The sequence below is a fragment of the Neurospora tetrasperma genome (genome assembly GCF_000213175.1).
Source record: "Neurospora tetrasperma FGSC 2508 unplaced genomic scaffold NEUTE1scaffold_6, whole genome shotgun sequence".
NCBI lineage: Eukaryota > Fungi > Ascomycota > Sordariomycetes > Sordariales > Sordariaceae > Neurospora > Neurospora tetrasperma.
Window position 1 is genome coordinate 3,535,801 of NW_009799104.1, and position 23,278 is coordinate 3,559,078.

General features: G+C 49.0%; 7 protein-coding genes across 7 annotated transcripts; 3 read left to right on the forward strand and 4 right to left on the reverse strand.

Annotated features, from left to right (window-relative positions):
- On the reverse strand, nt 1-2,363 carry NEUTE1DRAFT_69785 (uncharacterized protein; the record flags this gene model as incomplete). The annotated part of the gene is made up of 3 exons (XM_009856449.1): nt 1-905; nt 964-2,196; nt 2,266-2,363. The coding sequence occupies 3 exons, from the start codon at nt 2,267-2,269 to the stop codon at nt 253-255; spliced, it is 1,890 nt and encodes a 629-aa protein (XP_009854751.1).
- A 5,187-nt stretch (nt 2,364-7,550) lies between these two features.
- Nucleotides 7,551-8,855, reverse strand: NEUTE1DRAFT_88466 (protein-beta-aspartate methyltransferase; the record flags this gene model as incomplete). Its single annotated transcript, XM_009856450.1, has 3 exons — nt 7,551-7,946; nt 8,085-8,458; nt 8,754-8,855. The coding sequence occupies 3 exons, from the start codon at nt 8,853-8,855 to the stop codon at nt 7,700-7,702; spliced, it is 723 nt and encodes a 240-aa protein (XP_009854752.1).
- A 790-nt stretch (nt 8,856-9,645) lies between these two features.
- Nucleotides 9,646-11,657, reverse strand: NEUTE1DRAFT_69791 (uncharacterized protein; the record flags this gene model as incomplete). Its single annotated transcript, XM_009856451.1, has 3 exons — nt 9,646-10,645; nt 10,700-11,194; nt 11,258-11,657. 3 exons carry the CDS (start codon nt 11,276-11,278, stop codon nt 10,082-10,084), a joined length of 1,080 nt encoding a protein of 359 aa, XP_009854753.1.
- A 1,249-nt stretch (nt 11,658-12,906) lies between these two features.
- Nucleotides 12,907-14,653, reverse strand: NEUTE1DRAFT_124984 (tricarboxylate transport protein; the record flags this gene model as incomplete). Its single annotated transcript, XM_009856452.1, has 4 exons — nt 12,907-13,974; nt 14,041-14,188; nt 14,250-14,381; nt 14,542-14,653. 4 exons carry the CDS (start codon nt 14,651-14,653, stop codon nt 13,473-13,475), a joined length of 894 nt encoding a protein of 297 aa, XP_009854754.1.
- Nucleotides 14,654-15,387: 734 nt separating this feature from the next.
- Nucleotides 15,388-15,744, forward strand: NEUTE1DRAFT_141126 (uncharacterized protein; the record flags this gene model as incomplete). Its single annotated transcript, XM_009856453.1, has 1 exon — nt 15,388-15,744. One exon carries the CDS (start codon nt 15,388-15,390, stop codon nt 15,742-15,744), a length of 357 nt encoding a protein of 118 aa, XP_009854755.1.
- A 767-nt stretch (nt 15,745-16,511) lies between these two features.
- On the forward strand, nt 16,512-17,827 carry NEUTE1DRAFT_149046 (uncharacterized protein; the record flags this gene model as incomplete). The annotated part of the gene is made up of 2 exons (XM_009856454.1): nt 16,512-17,091; nt 17,169-17,827. 2 exons carry the CDS (start codon nt 16,590-16,592, stop codon nt 17,825-17,827), a joined length of 1,161 nt encoding a protein of 386 aa, XP_009854756.1.
- Nucleotides 17,828-18,896: 1,069 nt separating this feature from the next.
- NEUTE1DRAFT_104264 (uncharacterized protein) lies at nt 18,897-23,204 on the forward strand (the record flags this gene model as incomplete). The annotated part of the gene is made up of 2 exons (XM_009856455.1): nt 18,897-19,083; nt 22,966-23,204. The coding sequence occupies 2 exons, from the start codon at nt 18,897-18,899 to the stop codon at nt 23,202-23,204; spliced, it is 426 nt and encodes a 141-aa protein (XP_009854757.1).
- Between the last annotated feature and the right edge of the window lie 74 nt (nt 23,205-23,278).

A 23,278-nucleotide genomic window follows, 5' to 3' on the forward strand; every position in this document is an offset into this window, starting at 1 on the left:
TAATCATTGTCTTGACAGTGTTTATCATTACTTCTTTGTCTATGTAGACGCTCATTGCATCATGCTTACCAACGGCAACTGTACATACACAACCAGCTACCTGGCTACATAACTCCATGAATAACATTAGGTATCATCGCGAGTCTTGGATATCCAAGCAGAGACCATTTCCCGGTCCTCTGCACCCCCCTCCCTTTCTTCTTCACCGTGGTATCATTGTAATTGCGACAAAAAGAAAATGCCATATCCCGCTTAGTTCTTCTCATTGAGAGTCACAGGCTGAGGGGCAGGAACCTGGGTAATGGTATCCTGGCCCTTGACGCCGTGCTTGTTGGCCTCCTCATCACTGCTGTTGTCAGAATCCCGCACCATGTCACCGAAGTCGGTGTTGATGACAAACTCCTCGTTGTTGAGGTGCCTGAACATGAACCAGAAAACAATGGTAAAGACACCACCGGCAATGGTAGGGCCGGCGAAAGCCCAGACTAGGTAGGGATCCTGAATAGCGCTGGAGGTGGCAAGACCAATGGCGGCGCTGATGGCGGTCATGAACAAGTTGATGGAGCTGACGAGACCCTTCATGTTCTTGGGGGAGCGGGAGTAGGCAATGGTGTAGCCAGTAACGTTGACGAAGATCTCGGAGGCAGCAGTGATGATGATGGGAATGGCGTAGTACCCGTATGAGACGGAAGAGAGACCATCCACACCTTCAGGGGAGTTCTCCTGGCAGGTAGTGGCGTAGTTGCCGCAAGGAGAGGTCTTGTAAACGTAGTGCTGGAGCAGAGGGAAGCCAATGGAGCCAATGGTGCAGAGAGCAAAGCCAAAGGTCATGCGCGAGATGGGACCCCAGCGGATACCCTTTCTTCGCATGAGAGGGTAGATGACGTGATTCATGGTAGGAACGACTGCATGGTTGGTTAGCTTAATTCTATTCGGTAATAAGGTGATCACGGGGAAACGTACGAAGGACAATAGTGACGGAGTTGAGGTTGTCGAGCAAATCGTTGGGAACACCGTTGGTTCTCATACCGGCGGAGAGGGCGTTGGCTGCAGCACCGAGAGCACCGTCGTTGATGTAGTAGATGGGAAGGAAGAGGAAAATACCGCAAGCCTGGAAGGTACGGCGGACATCCTCAACAAACTGATCATCATAGCCGTAAACCTTGGTGCTACCAGCAGCAGCGCGAACACTGGGCTTGCCAGCCTCCCAGAAACCCTTGCGGCCGATGGAGCGAAGGCCACCATGAGCGAAGCAGTCGCCAAGGACGCGGAAGACGTTGCCCAAATCGGAACCACCAGGGGGCTGCTTGACGAGTCTGGGGTTGAGGTACCACAGCAGGGGAGGGAGCAGCAGGTAGAGAATGGTGGGAATCAGGTAGGCGGCCCAGTAACCGACAAGCTTGGCCAGGTAGGTGGTGGGGATACCGAAGCAGGCACCGATGTTGATAAGAAGATAGAACCACAACATGACGCTGTTGAGAGACTCCTCGGGGTCGACAATGACGCGCTCGCCGTCCTGCTCGATGACATGGGCAACCTTGTGGGGTGACTGGTCCATGACGGTGGGCGAAATGTTGGGCTTGAACTGGGCGGCACCAATGGAGAGCATGTAGAGTGAGAGAGCGAAGGGACCGATAGCGTTACCCGAGGTGAGGACAGGCGGAAGGGCCGAGATGATCATGATGATGTGGGCAACACCGCAAATGGCGACACCCTGGCAAATCATGCGGAAACGACCATACTTGGTATCGGCAAGCCAGCCGAAGAAGATGGGAAGGGCGTAGGACAGGAACTTGAAGGCCTCGGTCATGGCGGTGGCAGTGACGGAGCCCTTGCCGAGAGCGCCGGCGGTATCGTTCTTGTCGAGGACGGCGGCACCGGTAGTGGAACCCTTGGGCAGAGGAGCACGGATGAAGTTCTTGTAGACCTGGAAGCAGCCGTAGTACGAGGCACGCTCGGCGAACTCGACGGCGCAGAGGTAGTAGCATGCGGCAGGCATTTTGCCGGCCACACGGCGGAGGGTTTTCTTTTCCTCCTCGGTGGGCAGGACAAGGCCATGGTATTCCTCGTGGATATCGCCGCCGTTGAGGCTATCCCGGCCCGCGTTGGCGTAGGCGGGAGGCCCCTTGACGTCTTGTGACGAGCGCACCTCGCTGATGGGGCCGGCGACGGTCGGGATGGTGGTGTTTGTCTCCGCTAGGATTTGTGTGAGTAATTATGTGGTGTAGATGTAGGCAACGAAGGGATGATAGATGATAGACATACCCATGGTGATGGTGGTTGAGGATCCTCGTGGAACTTGAGACTGATGGATCCTGAACGCGGTGCGACGAGTGAACGAGTCTCTCGAGACGGGAAGAATCAAGAGAAACTGGACAGCACCCGAGGAAGGAGGGAGGGAGGGCAGCCTTCTTATTCTCCTATCACACTACTGTGCCCCAGCTTGGTCTCAGAGAAGGTGCAGTGAGGTCGCACTTGCTCTTGCCTTGTCTGAAGTGGATTCAACATGGATGCATTGGGCTGGACACGGGAGGTACCTCTACACCATGCACCCGCCCGTTGGGATCCATGGATGGCTCCTACAGTAGCTCGTACTTGTTGTACGTACTAGGTAGTGTAGTGTAGGGTGCCAAATTGCCGTTCACGGTCTGGTTCGAGTTCTCGGGATTCTGCCAAGGCATTGTTGGATTGGTGATGGAATCTGGATGGTTGCAATCCCTCTTCTGATAGTGTACAGACTCGGCAGGTGGGAGACTGTCGTGCCTCGGGGTGGTACGTACCATGCAGTACACAGTAGCTTGGCGGCGGCCGGAATGCAAGACGACGGAGACTGGGCCCGGTATGCCACACTGCTCTGGGCAGGTGGCCGAGGGACCATTTGCTTGGCACCTCACTTGCCGTTGCTTGGCCGCCGTCTTGGCACAATCCACTCGGGCTTCTCTTGGGCTTCTTTGCACTGTCTTGTCTGTGTCTTGGTCACTATCGTACAATACTCCCCTAGTACCCTATTCCCTGAATAGCTGCTGGTGTTCGTTTTCGATTATCCAAGACACTCGCTGTTTTCAGAGCAAAATTCTGGCAGTGACGTGCAATCAACAAAGGCTTCCATTCCAGTTGCCAAGCCAGCACTCGACTGATGCCTTATCAAAGTTCTATCAGTGCATTGCATCGCCGTGCAGTGTGGTGGTGGTTCTCGCCATAACAAATCTTTGACTGACTTGCTGTTCTTGTGGTGTGGTTGTATCTGTACGTGATTCACCCAATCACGGCCACCTGATTAGCCTTTCTCTTTGCCGTTTCCACAGTGCCCAGAAGCGACCACCTCCACCCAACCATGCTTTCTTTTGAGATAGCGGCGCCCTCCACGAATAAGACGCCCAGGGGCTTTAAACAGGGATTACTTAAACATCATGTGGAGTTGATCAATTGGGGGCACCTCGTGGGGTTTCCCGTTGAGGAAGGTGACTTGATTCCAGATCGCCAGATAGGGAGCTGATCCATGTTGTTGCCTCCTCGCTCTTGACCTACCATACATAATCAGCTCGCACTCTTTCTTGGGACTCTTCGCTCCATCGGATGTTCGATCGAGTCTTTGTTGTTGATTCCTTATGATGTACATGGCTTGTTGATGATGGTTTGGAATCGCCTCTTTTCCCTGCCGAATATTCCGTCCCTGATACCGTTTCCATTGTTCGAGAACGATTCTCGAAGAATGAGTGTGGCACACCATATCTCACAAACTCATCCTCGATATTGGAGGCGTGGTGGTGTCGCCAGCATGTTGGCCCGACACAGCGCCGTGTCGGGGTCGAGGTTCAAATTGGCAAGTGCAAACGTGTGTTATGTCACGCAATACTGGATCCCTCTTGGCATCATCGACTACTTCAGCTTGGAGCACGCCGTCGGGGACTGGACAGGTTCGGGTATTGCCACCCGAGGTTGACGCCATGAGAGCCATGTCACCTTACATTTAGTAGAGGTAGGTAGTAGATGGACATGATGCTCAATTATTCGTCAATTCGCGACTCGAAGCGCCACCATCTCTGTCATGTTGCAAGTGATCCAAAGTCGTTCGATGGTTCTGATATCAATCCTTCGTCATGCCCGAGAGGCAACGATAAAATAAGGGCATCCCGAGGAAGGATGCTTGGCAAACAGGCGATGGAAGGTGGACGACGTTTTTATCCCTGAGGTTACCTGGGCTGAATGGCTTCACTGTTGCCGTGTTTTCCGTTATTCTCTTTCCCATTGCCGCCCAACCTTCCCAGTGGTCAACTTCCTCTTTCCACTTCGCCTGTCCACCCGCGGTTGCGTTAGCTGCTGTGGGCGATAAGGTTTTCTGGGAGGTCTCCTCAACTGCACACGTGCAACGTGGGACTGCAGGTTGCAAAGGGGGCAACGTCAAATGAATGGTTGCTACAGTAGAAATATGTCGACTGAACACTTGGCACGAACTTGATCACCCCGCCATGTTACTTAGCTACAATGCAAAACGGTTTGTTTGTTAGCTTGGTTCTTCTGATGGGGCAGAACAAGCGCCGGATAAGGGCAACCTAGAGCCCTCATTACCTGGTAGCCTTACTTGAAAGAAAACAACTCGTTTCGTCCATGGAGTCTCGACAGTCGTTAGGGCTCTTAACGCTACAGTAGTATCTCGACGTCTCCGTCCTCCCGCCCTAAAACATCAAGATAACAATTCACAGCATCTATCCGCGAGGATCTCAGCCGCTTTCAAAAGTCTGGTAAGAATCTAGCATTTTTGTACCACACTAGCAAACAAACCAGGGCTGGATTGTACAGGCAATTGCAACTCGGGAACCACCATCCTTGAGTTATGGTCCGGACAAGACAGATGATGCGCGCGGAAGCAGCCTTATGAGAATGCCCATGCGTGTGCCCTAAGAGGCGTTCAGAGTGCGATCCGTCTCCCATTCATGCGTTGCATCCGGATGTGACCGTAAGGAACTGCGGTTGCTTCGATCTGTTCTTCATGGCAAGTCTCTTCCAGTCAGCAATGTGGCGAGAGATTCCGAGTTCGTGATCCGGGAGGGTTTGTGTAAGAGTTCGTTCGTCCTTCTGACCATGAAAGGGTCTCCGCCTTCTAGCCCAAACGGTCGAGTACCCCGCCTGTTCGTGAAAACCACAGCTTCGAATGGAAACCGGCAGGTGCCCCATGATACTTGAGACATGCGGAAGGCGTACTCGGACTTGGACGCTGTTCAATGGGATCAGCTAGGTCGAACCTTTTTTTCTTCAACGTTGACTGATTTCTTCAAGGCACGAGTGAGATATCAAATGACACCATCTTCCTCCCGGATACAGTTCTTCAGATCCCAGCAAAATGATTCCTCACCACCTGACGACACATCAACCTCCAAATCTCACATGTAATCCAAATCATACCTATCATGAATAAATAGCCTCCACGTCTGCTCCCAACAACCGTCCGTACACGTTACTAGCTCACCCCGGAAAATGCCTTGATCCAGCTTAGCTGCAGTGCTAAAGCACCCCGCATTGTCCACTGCGCCGGGCATTTTCTGCGCGGCGGGCCCAGCCAAAAATTGGCAAGGATTAGGGCTTTTTAGCGCTGATTGGTCGATTGTGAGCCTCATCACTAACACACCAAGGCGAGTGGAGCCCAAGCCAACGACCACCAACATTTCAGAACACTTCGGTTTAATGCCGGATTAGGAAGGTGCGTGCAAGTGGTGATATGTATGTATGAGCGGATCACTCAGAGGCTTCCCCGGCCACGGAGGCCTGGACAGGGCTTCCTGAACCAAGACCTGGGGGACCCAGAACAGTGAACTTCCATGTTGCTCTGTCTAGACCACACAAAGTCGGAATGAGAGCACGTGTTTTCCTTTTCCTGGCTCCCCCATAGGAATTCGCGATTTGAAGATCTTGGGAATTCAATAGCCGCGTGTTGGATGGAGACAAGATGGAGAGCAAAAGGCTGGGTAATCCTCGACCTCGACTTCGGGACAGCAAGAGCGCGAGAGAAAAATAAGAAAGAGAAAAAAACCTTCAACCACCCGATTTACGATCAATTTTTACGCCCCTTTTCCACTTGCACCACTCCCTTGGAATGTCAAAATGGAGCTCGGAAGACCGAAGAAAGCTGGAACCAATCACTAATACTCCCACGTCCCGACCGTTTGGGACAACGGAGCTGCTTAGATAGCGGAAGCACTCTCGGGGGTCCGTGAGATTGATAGGTTGCATTCGGCGATAGCACCAGACGCAGAACCCGGCCATGTTGCCATCGTTGTCATCGTTGTCCTGCTCATCTGCCTGTCTACCTGGCCAATTTCCCTGCCCAGTTCAACATCACATCGCATCACATCACAACACAACGTGGGACACCAAGTCACCGGGATATCAATCGGTTAAATGAGGCAGCAGCATACACACATAGCGATAGGTAACCTCCCTTCTTCTGTTGCGAACTTTCGAATACTTCCAAGCAGCTTCCCGGAGTGACGAAGAGTGACCATCCTGCGGTTATCGACGAGCCAGCAAGTAAACCCTAAAGATGAGTAGAGTTTCTGGGGTTGAGCCGATGAGCCGTTTTCGTGGCGATGCTCGAAAGCTAACATCCGAGCCTCCAAAAAGAAATATTAACAGGCCCGATCCTACTAGAAATTAGAGATATGAGGCTCTTGCAAAGCACATGGGAAGTCACTGTGACACTGCTTTTCTGCTTCGCAGTTGTGCAGGGAAAAAAGGAAAAAAGGAAAAAACGAATCGGAAAAAAGAACAAAGAGAAAAAAAAAAAAAAAAGAAGAAAGGAAAAGAAAGGACAACTTACGGAAGGCACTGGAGTTGCAGAAAACTATGAAGCCCCATCAAACCCAACGCCTGCAACACTGCTTTGCTCTACCAACCCTTGGATGGTAGCTCCAACGTCGCTCGAGTGCACCTCAACCTTCTTGCAATCAACGTACCATACCCGTTGAATCAATTCAGCTCAGTCACCACTAAGCTCCTATACCCACGGTCACCGGGCACACTTTCAGTGCCTGCCTTTTGACCTTCGGTCATCCGTGAGAGAGAACCGGGTAGGTACCTTCGTCAGCAGATTCTTTTTTTTATCACAGGAGGAACATGACGGCAAGGGGAACGAGTATCGTATTGCACACCGTACACTTGCCATTTCAGACGCAATTACACGCGAGTACTCCGGGTTTACGGGGTGAAGTGATTGTGCTTTAGGCTTCCTCCTTTCTCTTCAAAGTTCTTGTTTCGCGACATACAATGCATTTCAAGAGGTAGTAAGTCTTCATCGGTTAGTCGAGGGATGTCACGCTGAGAGCGTGCCGACCGAAGGACGATAGTTCACTTTTTCAGGAGTCATGGCTACTTGAGGTATCCAGTCCCTTGGGCAGGAAAGATAGGAAGGGGAGCAAGGGATGAGTAAGAAGCATCGCACTTGTCTCGAAGTTGTGTTTCATTACTTGACTGACAGATGGTCCATCAAGTCGAATTATCCTCCTATTTTCGGCACTCCAGGTTCAAATCAACATTTGAAAGCTACCTTCGACGGTCATTTCAAGCTAATAATGTATTATGCGCAAGCTACTACCTACTGCCTACTATTCAATCTCTTCTCTTTGCAGTCCCGTTCGTATACCTCTACCCATCCATCTCCATCTCCATCACTTCCATCACACCCCTTTCTCCCATCCCACAAGTATCACGCCCGAGGCGGATCCCCCAAAGGCACATACCTCACCCCAAACAATCTCCTCTTACTAACCTCCCCATCCTCCCCCTTTTGCACCAACCACACATGCTGCCCCAGTCCCATCTCATCATCATCAACAGGCACAAACATCCGTCCCGGACTCCTCAACTGATCCACCAGCTCTTTATGAATCTCCTTCGCCGCCGCCCCCACATGAATCGCATCCCACTTCCCTTCATCCTTATCCTCCCCCATTCTTTCTCCTTGCCCTTCCACTTCCCCCATCGGCGACCGCTCATCCACGCTCGACTCCCGTCTTCTTCTTGCACTAGTACCACTACCAGCACTACCACTACCGAAGGCAGCGCTTCCATCCGTAGCCGCCGAATCCGACGTCGTCTCGCGCCACCCCTTCCGCCCATCACCAACACGGAACCGCACCCGGCCTGTCTCCAAAAAGTCGCGGCCTTCAGCGGACTTAGCCATGTTGCGCGCGCCGAGGTCGCGCAAGGCGGGAATGTGTTCGAGGCCGACGACGGTGCCGCCTTCGGAACCGACGAGCTCGGCGAGCACGTGCGTGAGGTAGCCTGACCCCGATCCGATGTCGAGGACGCGAGGGGCCGGGCGGGAGGGGGAGGGAAGGAGGGAGGGGAGCAGGTGTTCGATGGCTGTGGCGTGCATGTGGGGGGCGGAGATGGTGGCGGCGTGGCCGATGGGTTGGGGGGAGTCGGAGTAGGGGGAGGTGGGGGCGTAGTGGGCTCTGTCGACCTGTTGTTGTTTCTGTTAGTGTGGTGTGCAGAAGGTGGAGTGTGTTAAGGTAGGAGGGTGATGGATGGGATGGGAGGGGTTGGAAGTGATTATTGGGAGGGATAAAAGGTGAGGACGCAACGAAAGCTTTGAAATATCCGATCCAAACTACTCGGTAGCTTTATCGTATGCATACCTCCCAACCCTCGCCCCATCATGCAGCTTCAGTCATAAAAGCCCAAAGAAAAACAGCGACTCAACCGTAAACCAACACGGGCTGCAGAAGCAGAAAATCAAAGGAAGGAGAAAAACCAACCTTCAAAAAAGCCTCCTTCACCCTCTCCTCCTTAATCAACCCATTCCTCCACAAATTCTCCACCAGCTCCGCGTTGCTCCCGCCCGACGAGTACCACGCCATGTTGAGGTTACTTTTGAGTGCTGACCACCAGAGATTCGTCGTTGTAGTGGTACTGAAATTTCTGCTCCGGCTTCTTCCAATAAGCGTAGTAGGCGTAGTAGTAGCAGTAGTAGGCCCAAGGGTAAGGGTACTTGCGGTGCAGGAGGTCGAGGGGTTGTTGATGTTGTTGATAGGGAGAAGAAGTGTGTTGGGATAAGTGTTGTTGTTCGGGGACTGATGATATGCGACAGCGGCAACGGCAGCTGCTGTGGAAGTAAGTAATGTTGACGGTTTCGTCTTGATGGATTTTAGTGGTGCGGATCTTGGTACGGATCGAAGAAAAAGGGATGTCATTCGTTCAGAGCGAAGAGTTGATAGTTCGGCGCGAGTTCCATGAAGAGGGGCTGGGACGATATAGACGGTGATTAGGAGGTAGGTATGCAAGGTTGGAGATAAGATAATAAGAGCGGAAGGATAGGTATAATTAGGAAAGACGATGGAAGATTTTACTCGTTCATATGTTGAAGGGAAAGTGGAGTATCAACAAAGTATAGACGCGAGGAAATAGCAACGACGACGATCTGTTGTCAAGTGCAAGTGCTTTGGACCTCACCTACTATGTATGATGAAGCATTGACGTTGAACATTAAAGCGTCTGATGTCAGATCCGGAGGGAGCTGAGCTCCACATATATCTGTGGTTGATTATCAACGTGCCATCCTGCATGGATCATCAGCACATGACTACGACACTAACGCTCAATCGAAGCGAAGGAAGGAGAGGGGCAAAGCGTGCGGGGAAGGCCAGTGAATCGCTAAACGTCAACCCGTTGATTATCATCTTATCAGGCTTGGATTGATAGCAGAGCTTCCAGTTTGGACAGTGTAGACGATAAAGATATTCCGTGAACCGCTGAACATCGTTTTTTCTTCGTCTTCTTCGCCCAACAAACCGTGGTCTAGCTCAAGCACAACACCCAAGAACTAGTCATCAATGCAGTATATCAACAGAAAGGAAAGACACGTCCGCCCATTAAAATGCTCTTGTATAGGAGGAGGGGGAAAAAACAAAGAAAAAGAGTAGGATGACCGTTCGTATGTACGCGTAGTGCTTTGCGTTCCTTTAACAGAGTGTCCCAGAACACATGCCGAGACAAACATAGACATTGATCCCCATAAAATGACTGTCCATATCCGTACCTCACACACCAGTGGCAAAATCCCAAGCAAGCTTCTCCCCAACCACGTCTATACCACCCGCTCCGGCGCCTCGCCCGTAGCAATAATCGGAATCCCCAACCCTCTATCCGGGCTCTGCAGCACCAGCATCTCATGCCTCCTGACCTTCATGTAATCACTAACGCTCTTGATGAGAATGAACCAGCCCACCAACATGAGGATGTACGCCACCCAATCGCTCGAGTCCACCGATCCCCAGTTGTCGCCTCCCCTGTTGTCGTCCACCGCGCCCGGGTCAAAGTCGTGCGAGTTCGGATCTGGTGGGGCCGTGTACCCATCCCCTTCGGCGCCAGATTCTTGCGTACCCTTCATCATGAAGCCAAACTGGATCAACGTGATTCCCAAACCGGCGCGAGATCCGTTTTTGGCGGCGTGAGTAGAGTGGAGCAGGTAGGTGAGCAGGAAACCGACGAGCTGGAAGGACATGGAAATCATGCCGTTCCAGATGAAGGAGACGATGGAGCCAACGGGCATGCCTTCGATGTAAACGTCGTCGGGTCCGCCGAGGCCGGGAGCGAGAATGGTGGTTTCCCAGTATGGGGGAGCGGCGTCTGCGGCTGCTTGTTCGTAGGACTGCTACACGTTAGTAAATGTGTCTCAACGCTTGGCGGACAAGGGAATACGTACAGGTGGCAACTCCTCCTTCTCGGCGCCATTATTTCGTTCCGGCTTGGCAGTCAAGTTCGAAAAGACACCCTCATTCTGGATACCACCACCGTAAACCCTTCCTGACGTTTGCGTCGCTGACCCTCCCGCCGTTGTCGTGTATGATGTGGTTGGTAATTGCGTTGTCTGCCTTTCCGGCCCTGGCCTCGAACTTCCTCCTGATGTTGTTTCAGTCGATCCCGCTGCCCCGGAGGCCTCCGTCGGCGAAGAGTTCCGTCGCATCAAGCGCTGTCGGTCATCGGCATCATCATCGCTGTCGTCATCATCTTCGTCGGCGCCAAAGGCATCGGCAAGGTCGGGATTCACTGGGCGCTGGCTGTTGTGGATGGAGGATGCGCGAGAATGGAAGGATGGTGGTGGCGAGTTGGGGATCGATGGTCGCGTCATCGAGGTAGGGTTGGTAGGTGTTGGCGTGTCGTCGTGATGGTCGTCATCATCATCGGCGTGGGCGTTGACCTGATGAGGATTGTTAGATTGATTGGAGTTGAGGTCTGATGGTGATGATGGGCGACAACATACCCTCTCGTAACGGGCCGACATGGTGGCGGATGTCTGCGGATGAGTCGTCGACTGGTGTCTGTCTTTGTCGTGTTTGTTGATATTGACAACTTTTAATGTCGGATGTGGTGTTTTCGGGATTCAAAAACCCCTCGCCTGGATCATGCACGGAGATAAGAGATGGACTTTGTTGTTGATGGATAATGATCGGGCAATCAGAATGGAAATGGAGATGGAACACAGTTCGATGGTAAGACAAATAATGCCGGATGCTGCCAAGGTTCTCCTACTGACGTCGCCACTGTGTATGCAGGGCACCGCACTAAATCCGGTGGGCTTGCAGGGAGTCTGTCGCGCGTCGTCGTCTCGGGTGTTCAGGAGTGGAAAAGGAGGAAGCGATACGGCTAGTATGGAGTCAAGGAAGGAGAAAGTGGAACAAGAGAGAGAGACTAGAACAAGGAGACAATAGGAGATTGGATTTTTGCTCGTATAATTGAGAGAGCCAAGTCGTTTGTTGTTGTTGTTGTTGCCGTCGTCAAAGAGGATGGCCGTCGAGTTGAGCAGAGAGGGACAAGGAAGGAAGGGAAAAGTGGTTGAATGAGGAATACGAAAAGGAGTCGAATTGAAGAAATTAGTGAAACAAACCACGCAACATAGGGTAACGACTACTATGCAAAAAAATGGTGGTCGACAAAATGTCAGTCAGACCTTGCGCGTTGTCCTCAATTACCTCAAGGTTGTTGTAGTCGGCCAGGCACAAATAGAAGGAGAGAAAAGGCGCTGTTGTGTCGCTGTCACTGTCACTCACTCTCCCCTCACAGTGTCACTCGACGAAACAAGATGGCAGCTGACCAAGCGGGATTGTGCCAAGAGCCCCAACGGCCAAGTCCCTGAAATGATTGTGCTGAAGCGAGGGACCGTGCTGGACTGCGCCATCCCATCACGGCGCCAGTGGAAATAGTGCAGTGCGGTGGAATTGCATGGAGCAGCGGAGACAAGCGGAGACAGTTCGTGAACCATTGTGGCTGGCCATTTCCCAAAAGTGTGGCTTATCAAAGATCTGATCTGTGGCTCAAGCTCCAGTATCAACGTCAGATCGACCGACAGGCCCATCGCTTCCACTTCCGCCGAGTAGTGCCAAGCCCAGAATTTCAGAGGGGCCGCGCCGCCGTCAACTTCTATGCGATTGCGACTTTGCGATTGAAACCATCTGTGTCGCCGCCATCACCACAATCACCACAAGCACCATGTCCGCAGCTCTACGAACCGTATGCCAAACCCAATACACCGCAATTTCCACATCGGCATCACTAACACACAGATTGCACCACAGCTCGCCGCAAGGCAATACCAACGCGCCCTCGGCGAATGGCCCCGCGACGCCCTCCGGCCCGAATGCCAGCTCCAAGACGTCCTCTCCAAGCGCCTGCAAAAGAACAACGGCAGCCTCTTGCCCAACAAGCCGGCCTTTACCAAGTTGACCAAGGAGGCTAAAGAAGAGGCCGAGATCAAGCAGGCAAATGCGCTGATTGGCTTGTTGGAGAATCGGTACAAGAACAAGGTATGTCTGATTGGCTTAGATATTGGTGAAAAGATAGATGAGGCACAGGCAAATGGATGGAGTAGTTCTATGGGATATGGTGCTAACGGAACGGGTTGGAAACAGTACCGCATTACTGGCGAGCTTCTCAGGCCCAAGAGTAACCCCAAGTATTATACCGATTTGACCAAGGAGCTTGAGGAGGCGCCGAACAGGACCTTCCTTGGCAGGATGGCCAAGAGGCTGGGAGGTATCATTCGCTTCCAGTCGTAAGATGAGGCTGGAAGGAGAGGAGAGGAGAGGAGGAGTGTAAGATTACTTCTGTACAAATACTGAATTGCATGTGTGGTTCATGGGCAGGCAGGCGTCTGGAGTCTGGGATACCTAAAAGAAATAAAAGCCTGGTACATATGATGGGCTAGAGCAAAGGCTCGTTGCGACCGGTTGCAATGGCATTTGCCGGAAAGGGAAAAAGTTTCACATTTGTCTGTACGTCTTGGGTATATACCTGTGTCAAACATATATACAGCTTTTGTCTACCTATGCCATTAGGTGCGTTCGTCCTGTCGTCGCTGGTCTCGTGAGTTTCGTCTGTCCGTCTTTCTCTCCTGGTCCGTCTCTTGTAGTTGTTCCATTGTCTTCATCCATCATTACGTTAAAAAAGACGCCTCAACGCCCTCGCTCGTGACAATCCCATTAGATATACTTTCTCTCCGGATCGAGCCTGTCAAACAGATCCATGCTCTTCTCGTACATGGTGAACACAATACCACCACTCAAAATCAGTCTCGCCAACCGCGGCAGCGCACCGCTCCAGAAAGTCAAAACGCCCTCCTGCTTGAAGATCATGCTGGCGCACCTGAACGAGTTACCGTAAAGCTGCTTGGCCTCGATACTCTGCATTCTCGTCTTGATCGTATCCAATGGCTGAGTGACGTAGACGGTGATCAGACCCGCGATACCGCCCATGGCGAAGGTTCCAACAGCACCGAGCTTCTCCCCGGGCGCCGTGTAGCTTTCGGCCAGCTGCTTGAGGGCGGTATAAGTTGAGAAACGGGTGGCGCTGTTGGCGGCTTGTCGCGCGGTGGTGGGGACGAAACCCTGGAAGAAACCGCGAATGCCGCGCTCGCGGTAGATGACAGGGACGGCGTCGAGGAAGCCGCGGAGACGAGGCTTGGCGGACTTGCGGTCGTCGATGCTGTTGGTAATTTTTTGTCAGCGACGAGCGGACCTAGAATGGAGACTTGACGGTGACTCGACTTACAGCGTGGTCTTGATGCTCTCGGTTGGCGTCACGGCCAGCAGTGACTCAGTCACACCGGCACCAAAACCGGCGAGGACGGTGCCTGGCCCAGAGAGCTTGCCGTTGGAATCGGAGAGGAGCTTCTTGTACTGGTCAAAGGCGACGAATCCTGTCCCATATCTTGTTTAGCGGTTGTTTTTTTGGTCTCTTGATGTGTCTGGGAACCGTACGAATGCCCGCCTTGAGGGAGTTGCCGATAATCAGAGTTGTGCAGCCGGCATACCATTGCGCACCAAAGGGCGGCCATGGGAGCTTCTGACCCTCGGCTAACCTGCGGTTGAGCTGGGTGCGAGTCTTGGCGACTGTCGCGAACAGTTAGACAATTGGATGTTTGTCGCGATGGACTAGTCGTCGGGTCGATGGTTACGTACATTCGGCGGGATATGTGATGGCTGTTTGATTGTTGTTAGCGCTATGCGACCGCAGTTTTGCTGGCAGTGCGTGACTCGGATGAAGACTCACCAATCTCGACGGCGCCGGCAGTCGCACCAGCGAGAATGGAACGAAGGGCACTGGGGCCCTTGACGGCTGGGTGAGCCCGGGCATTATCGTCCTTTGTGGCGGCAGAGGACATTTTGGCGGAGAGACAGACAGGCTGGCGATAACTGAAGAGTAGAGACTGGAAGATGGACTGAATTTGGATGGCTTAGTTGCGACGACAAAAAGTTGGGACGGGAATAATTCAGTAATTGGAAAGTTTGACATGGATGGAATGACGCCGTTGCTCCGATTGCGGGGCCCCCACTCATGCGTTCCCGTCCCGTCTCTTTCAGTGGATCCGCTTCTCCACTTTTGACGAGTGACGAGAACCTTGAGAACCCCCTCGTTCTTCTTTCTCTTCATGCTCATTCTCATCACTAAGAATATCTACTGCTCTGCGCGCCAACCACATGGCCGTCACATCACCCGCCTCCCAACGTGTCGACTTCCTGATAGCCGATGTGCGATCCGCAGTATATCAGCCATCGACAAGATGTATGGTGGCATCCCCTTCCCAATCGAAATGGCCACTTCTCCGGCTGGGGTCTTTGCTGAGGGACAACTGGATGACCATACCTTTACTCAAACACCTTTAACGCATCCATCTCCCGCACGAGCCCGGATGACCTTGCAGACTAATGCTTCCTGGCCTTGTCGGCGGTTTGTTATATCAGATGTACTGAGTGCCTGATGGACGCTTGATCACTGAGTTGGATGCAGGAGGATTTGGGGTCCGGTTCCCTCAGTTAACTTACCTAACTCGGCCAAGTATCTCTTTACCATCACTTGACCCCAAGATTGCTACCGCTCACACTGTCCATATACATCATGGAAGAGTTAAATGACAACCCCCCAGGAATGCCCAGCTCACCATTTCCGGTACCTTACAAAGACCTCCCACTCAAGCTGCAGGCGAGCAGGCATTTTTTGCAATCTTGTTTCATGTCCGCCTTTGGAGACAGACGCCATGCCAAAAATAGGGGGAGACAGCGCTACGGCCCGGTTACGCTATACGAAATCGAAACTCAGCTATTGTTATCACCAATCGTCTTCAACGCCGTCAAGCTCTGTGATCTTCTCGATATCAGCTTCTTTGCAGGGAACGTATCCGGCGGCCAGATTGGAGTACCAGTCAACACTGAGGACGACGTGGACGGCTTGGCCAATATCTTCAATGATGCTTGACATCTGAATAACGACGCCCCTATTCCGAAAAGCATTGCGTCCAACAGCGAGCGCTAACTCTTCGGGTGGGAGGGGGGATTTGTGTATATCACCTGATCCTTTCAGGTGAGACTTTCCCTATGGATGCCTGGATTTCCTCAAAAAATGTTCTGCTGTCGGTATAACGGTGTTTGTTCGTTTTTTTACTTCATCAGCTTCTCACTACGTTATTCGACTATCGTATCAAAACATTGGACGCTGGGCGACTACCACGCCGCACCTCTGTCTTCTCAGCCGTCCTTCGACACCCATGTCGATTCCGAACATTGGCAGCCCAAAACATCCAATCGCTATCAATCTCCCAATCTCAGCTGCACAGCCATCAACATATGTCGAACATATGTGATGTGCCATGAGTTCAACTCGTCTCGGTGCGCATCAAATATTCTGGCTCAGGACCAAACACGACCGCACTTCACACCCCTAGTTATATGTTCGTTAGCGCCGACACAGCCACTGGCCACCCTCCCAGGCCAACTGAAAGCCACACGCAATGTGACCCGGTTGGCAGGTGGTAAGGCATTTTCCATATAGGGTTTTGTCAACCTGTCCGCCTTCCATTGTGATACCAACCATGACAAGGCGCCATGGCGCTTACTCTGAGGCCCCGCACCTTCGCCGGCCTGCTCACTGCCGCCGCCCTAGTACTCAATGAAGGCATGGCTGGAGTATCTAAATATGAGCGGCATAAAGCTGACGGTCCTTCCCTCTCCTTCCCCGAGCCCCATCGAGTCAACGACACATTGATCCAGTGAGCCGTGTTATTATCATCCTGTCTTATCGATCCAACCCCCTCGAGCGTCACCATGTCACAGCCATTCTGGCATACCGTGCCATCTCCGGAAGATACGGAGCCTATCCCCAACTTGAAACTTCCGCCGAAGCTTTGGCATGTTCAGCATTTCCAATCCCGATCGATCAATCTCAAGGACGGTGGCTTCCAAGCCCGGAACCCTTTCCTTGACATCCGTACCTGCGATGCGCTGAAGATGGCGGCAGGTAGGCATTTCAGATGGGGGACACGGGACTGGGATTCCTGTTTCCTCTCTGCCTTCGACGATCAGGTTCACGCAGATAATTGGGCCAAGTTATGGTGCCTTGAGAAACCCGTCCTTGTCTACGAGTTGGACACGGCCAAGTTACCAGCTGGCACCACACTATTCCAGTCAACCGCGCTGTGTCGATCCTTGGATATTCGTCACCCGTGGATGGAGGACGAATGGATCTTCTATCAGCAAATTCCAGCTAGCTGTATCGCTAGACGATACTATCCTTGGAGCAACTATGAGCGCATCTTCCAATCCCCAAGTAAGTACAGCTGTACAGCGGCCGAGGCTCGGTGCGATATTGGAAAACAGTGAGCAGAAAACTGACATTTCACAAAGTAAATCTCACGGTCTTGGCTGAGGTTCTCGTGGGTGCCAAATGGCTTCCCCCACGGAATACCGACGGGCCTAGGCCGCCAAGTCCGGCCGAGACTGAAGAAGACCAGGACGACTTGGACGCCTTAACCGGTAGGATGAACGGGTTAGAGCTCGAGAATGATGCCAGCATATCAGAAGGCGATGCCTGCGAGGACGATGAGTCAATACAGGAGGCTGTCAAAATCAATCCGGCCGACGACGCACCCAACGGCATTGCTTCGGCACCCGAGGAAGATGTTGATGCCAATCCGATCGTTTGTGCACCAAACCACAGTGATTCAATAAGGCAAGAGGGCACCGACTCTAGACTGACCGACGATACCCCGAAGACCAATAATGCAGCAACAGAGGACACCGATCCTACGCCAACTCTTGATACACCGTCGACCCCGGAGATGGGCACTGACACTCAACTCAGCGGCGAAACCATAGTGGCTGAGGATTCAACACAAGGAGAAGAGGTTATCAATTCCGTTTCGAAGGATGATTCGTCCAGGGCCAATTCTGGTGGCCCCTTCCAGCAGAAGATCATCTGCCAGGTCAATAAGGAGATCTCAGGAACCAAATCGAGTTTCTCGGTGATGGTGCAGTTCGAAATCCGGGCCGCAGAGGTGGTTTAGGGTTGATTTCATGGCGTGCTTCATGTTATGTTCTTTCGGTGATAGCGCTGTGTCCTTGCTGTTTGACAAGTATGAGTTGTTGTTCGGAAGCCGAGAAACTCTTCTGATGAGAGACTTTGGAAGCTTGAGCTAACCTATATCTCGAGAGGACTGTAGGTATTCTGAAGTGTGGAAGGTTCTTTTCAACTCGAATTCGTTTGCGGACTACTTTACTTGGCCTAGCTCGCCTTTTTTTTTTTATTCTATTTTCTTCTTCAAGTCGTTAATCAAGCATTTTCCCCATTATTGGGACTGTGTCCACCCACCGTACCAAAGATATGGAAAGTTGTTAATCCAAACATTCCCTTTCGGTTTGTCTATAAACTCCACAAAACATGAAGCCCAGGCTCACCAAACAACATCAACACCTCCGGACCTCTACCATCTCGTTCCGACAACATCTTGTTTCACAACCCGTACACGCTCAGCCCATCACGACCATGGATCCCGAACCCTCCCGTTTAGTCAAGTCCACTCGACCAGCTTTCCCGCTGGTTTTTTTCCACGTTCAACACCCTGTCTCACCAGCCGCGTATACATCAACCCAGTCGATTAGAATGGCCGACGCATACAGCCAAGCTAAAAGTCCACAGTATTCCCTCAGTTGATGGAGCAATCAAGCCTTTCTTTCGAGTTATGACCAATCTCTCCACTATTCCCTACCACTATCACATTTCATGCATTCCATCTATCTTAGGTTCTCAAGGTTCAGCTCTAGACTCCCCAAAGCCTTGAACAAACACCACATGACCTTTCCTCGCGACCAGATATCGATGGTCATCAGGTAAAACGGCGAACCCGGGGTGTTCGAGAACAGCAAACTTTTCCCTATCGATGGATGGTATGAGATAGATGTACATCATATCTAGGTACGCACCTAGTGGTGTAGAATTTTGATATATCGACTGTAGAAGTGGTATAAATTTACAGTCCTTCCCAGCCAGCAGATCTCCAGCTACATTCACCATAACCACATCTTCACATCTACTTTCAAAATCCACATCAAAACCAAACCACCAAACCAACCAAAATGTCTTCAAAGCCAAGCTCAGACATCGCACCCTCGGCTCCCAACACTGGCGGCGCTGGTATATATGGCACTTTTGGCCCCTCTGGCTCATCTGGGTCTTCTGGCTCATCTGGGTCTTCTGGGTCATCTGGGTCATCTGGGTCTTCTGGGTCTGCTGGTTCCTCGGGGACGGGACCTGCCCCTTCCAGTAACTGAACGTGCCTCTCCACAAGTACAGATAGTTTGGTAGAGAGGTAAACAGGTCGAACCAGGATGGGAATTTTGCTGGAAGGAAATGAGCTTCTGAGTGTTAGCTAGGAGGCCATAGAAGCGGAAGGGATAAAAGGTATTGGGCTTACAACGTGGATGTTAGTCACAGGGATAGTGAAGGACGGGATAATTCTTTGGTAGTTGAAAGAGTTGTACTTGAAAACTGGAATGGATTCTTGACGACATACCTAAATACGCGGTAATGTGTGCTACTGATGAGAGTCGAAGCTGTAATGATCATATGCCGCAGTAGTATGCTAATCTGAGGTATAATAGAAAAGGGGAAAGCCTCCCCGCACCCTCCCTTTTCCTACACGTACCCTCCCCCACATAATGACAGTTGACATATAATACCGGCCGTTTTGGCTGGTAATTTGGGGATTTCTGATGTTCTGAACATGCTGTTGGAAATGCCAGTCTTTAAGATAGTTATATCTTATCTATAAATTCTTAAATTGAATAATCTAGTAATACTATTATAGTATTGAGGCTCTCGTATTACAGTCTATAGTCTATAGTCTAGATACTAACGTTTAATAACTCAAATAGTTCGTTAAATAAGGCCGATGAGGATATTTTAACGGGCGCTTTACTTTTAGCTTTCTCCTTCTACCGTACCTCTCGAACTCTCTTTACTTAATATTTAGTTAAGTCGTCGTCGTCCTCCTCCTTATTATCAATTACTTCAATATAGCTACATACTTCGCTCCTACTACGAATATTATGGGTATTTATATCCTTAAAATTGAGTCCTAGCTTATATTAAAAATAGTTACGCTGTACCAATACTCTAATTGGCTAGGTATTCCTAGATTTGCTACGAAGTATTGGCAGTACTAGAAGTATTAATAGTATAACCTCATTATTAAACGGGCTACCCTATTTAGAAAGGCAACCTTTAGGGATTCCTTTAATTACTGAGCGAAATTATAAATATTTATCTACTGTATTTTGTAGTGTATATTAGTATAATGAGATACCAGGAGTTAGATAGGGGGGACGAGAGTTTATACATCGTTAGTAAAGATGCCAAAACGGGTAAATATCCTTCCTATCTACCAAAATACCACCCTTCCTATTTTTATTAAAGACTCTCTCTATTTTGTATATATAAGGGAGGCTATATTAAGTACGTAAATTATTAGTATAAAATCCTAGCGGAGTATTAAATAGGTGTCTAGTGGTAGGGAGGCTTATATTGAGTTTCTAATATTACTATTCAATTATATTTAACCACCAAACAATTAATTCCAATAAGGTTATACCCATTTACTTACTACCTACCTATCTAACTTATATACGGGAAATAGAGGTACTAAACTTCTCCTTAAAACGTATATAATGGGTAATTGTATAAGCGATGCAAGTATTATAAAAATCAATAAAACCGCTGTATATAGAGTGATTATATAATTTTAAGGAGCTATTATTGGATTTATTTGGTAATGTAGTATACTAACTATAATTAAAGTAGTTCCTTATATAGCATCCTACCTACTCGGTCTTATAAGGCATTAGACTCAACCGGATCTATTTAATAATAGCTTCCTAAAATCTATTAAATTAATGATAAAGAAGGAATTAAGCAGCTTTAAAGTCCGGTACAATAGCGGCGTAGATTATATATTACTATAAATAAAATAACCTTAATCTAGTATTAATTACCTTCTAAGGCAATAGGCCTAAACCAACCTAAGTTCTCTTTACCGTTTTAACCTTCTAATATAAACAGCGTAGTTAGTCGAAGTCTTCCTTTTCTTACTAAGTAATAGCCTTATTGTACAATTATTATACTACCGCTTCGCTATTAAAAGATTATAACGACAATATATTATAGTTATCGCTATTAGACTCCTCTCCACTAGACCCCTTATTATTATTATTTTCTTATAGTACAGCAGCCTCCTCTTTTTTCCTATCGTCCTCGTTACTAGGAGGTACGCATACCCAATCCTTCTTAAGGTAATTAATAATATTATAATTAATATACTATATATAATATTATTTCTAAGTATTTAGGAAGATGCGGTTGATTATTATAATTAATTGAATATTTCTATTAATAATAATAATTTTTAGCAGCGGGATACCCAGCTCTTTAATTACTTTATTGATTTTATTAACTAATTACGTAAATTCCTTATCTTTCTCATTATTAATAATTGCTTAAAAGACTGGTATTAAGGTTTTTTTAAGGGTAAGTACTACCCTTTATACTAAGAGGGTATAGTAACAGTTAATCTTATACATTATATTAAATAAAAGAGTATAAAGGTACTATACTTATATTCTTCTTTAGGCGCGTATTAACTATAGAGCGTACTATAGTATAGTCCTATTCTCCCTATCCTCCTCATCCCTATAGTAATTAAAGTCAGTACGCTTTACAGTAATTAATTAGTTACTATTAAGCTTCTTAACGAAGGTTTGAGTATCCGTATATCTATCCCTATTATTGGAGTATAACGTTTATTATATATTATTAAAATTTTTAAATGTAAGATAGAGTTTAGGGTAGTATTAGCGAAGAGTAGTATAAATAAAGTAGATTATTAAATCCCACTAGTTGAGTAGACTTATAATAGTATTCTACGTATTTATATCGGTGCCCCGCGCTTAAAATATTAAGTATATAAAGAAATTTCGAAATGGAGGATACCCTCGATATATATAGTCTATCGCTTTAATAGTCTATTTATAATCATTACTTTTGAAACTCGATATTACAACCCAGAAGGGGCAATTACATACGATCTTTCGTGATATAGTATACCATTTCTTATAGGAGTTATCGTCGGAGTATTTTTATAATTTAGCGTAGTTACAATATAGTACTACTTTCTACCGCTTACTGTTTAACTCTAAGTTATATAATTTATTGTATTTATAACTACGCTTGGTAATAATATTAAACTAGTAGTAATAATATAATTTAATGACTTTAAAATAAATAGTATTAAACGTAAGTTAGAGAGGGAGAGTAAATATAGTATCGCTAGTGGGTACTTCCTACTCAATATCGGGGTCGAAGGAGGCATCGCTAGCGAAGGTAATAAATAAAGTATTTAAATTATAATAACAATAACAACAACGGGGTTGTACTAGAGAGAGGGGTTGCGCTAACGGGGGGGCTTCAAATAATATTTAGAGCGTTTGTTAGTAATTAAAAGCGATTAAAATCAATTAATTTAAATAAGATTATACACTTTAAGAGGGTTATTAATAGATTGAGGGAGTATAGTGCGTTGCGGTGTAGTATGTTGCGGTATTGTGCGTTGCAGTATTATATGTAAATAGCTGTATGAAAAAGAGTAAAAGAAACAATTAAGTTAGAGGGGATATTGCGTATATTTGAAAGACTCGATTTAGTGGGCAAAAACGGGAATTTCAATATCAGGTATCATACAACTGTAGTCCCACTTTTCTTTGTAGGGGAGGGTACGTGTAGGAATCGACAGGGTGCGGGGAGGCTTTCCCTAGAAAAGAACATTCAAGCATATGACAAACAACATGCGAAACCTGCTGCTACAAGAAAGAGCAAAGGATCTCGTAGAACATACCTATAACTAGACGCGCTGCAAACCTCAACATATCCGGTTGTTCTTCTACCTACCTCGCGAGCTTTCAGCTGGCCAGTTCGAAGCTATACTACCTCACTGCTTGCCCCTAGGCTGATATCACCTGCATCTAATATTGTATCACCTCTACTCCATCCCTTCTCTTGGTACCTAATTTCCTTCCTTGTAATTATTTTCCTTTTCTATTTTTTTTATTTACCCCGTCTGTCCCTTCTCTTCGTCAACCATTCTTGCTCCCCCAGTACTGCATATCCCCTCGATCCTGAGACGGTCAAACGCCGCCAAGGGGTCGGAGGAAGTGGACGTGGAGGTGGTGTTCGTTGATCCGGTAGAACTGGACGTCGTATTACTGGAGCTGGTCGTGGTTGACGAGGTGGTATTGTTGTTCGAGGAAGAACTACCTTGTGAAGTGGAAGATGTGATGGTGTCGGAGGTAGAGGTGTTTGAGGAGGACATGTTGGCGGTTTTGTCTCCACTTTGAGCTATCTGTAGGTGTGGTGGTCAAGGGAATGGGTACCTAGGTAAGTGAGGGAGCCTGAAACGCACGTGTCTGTT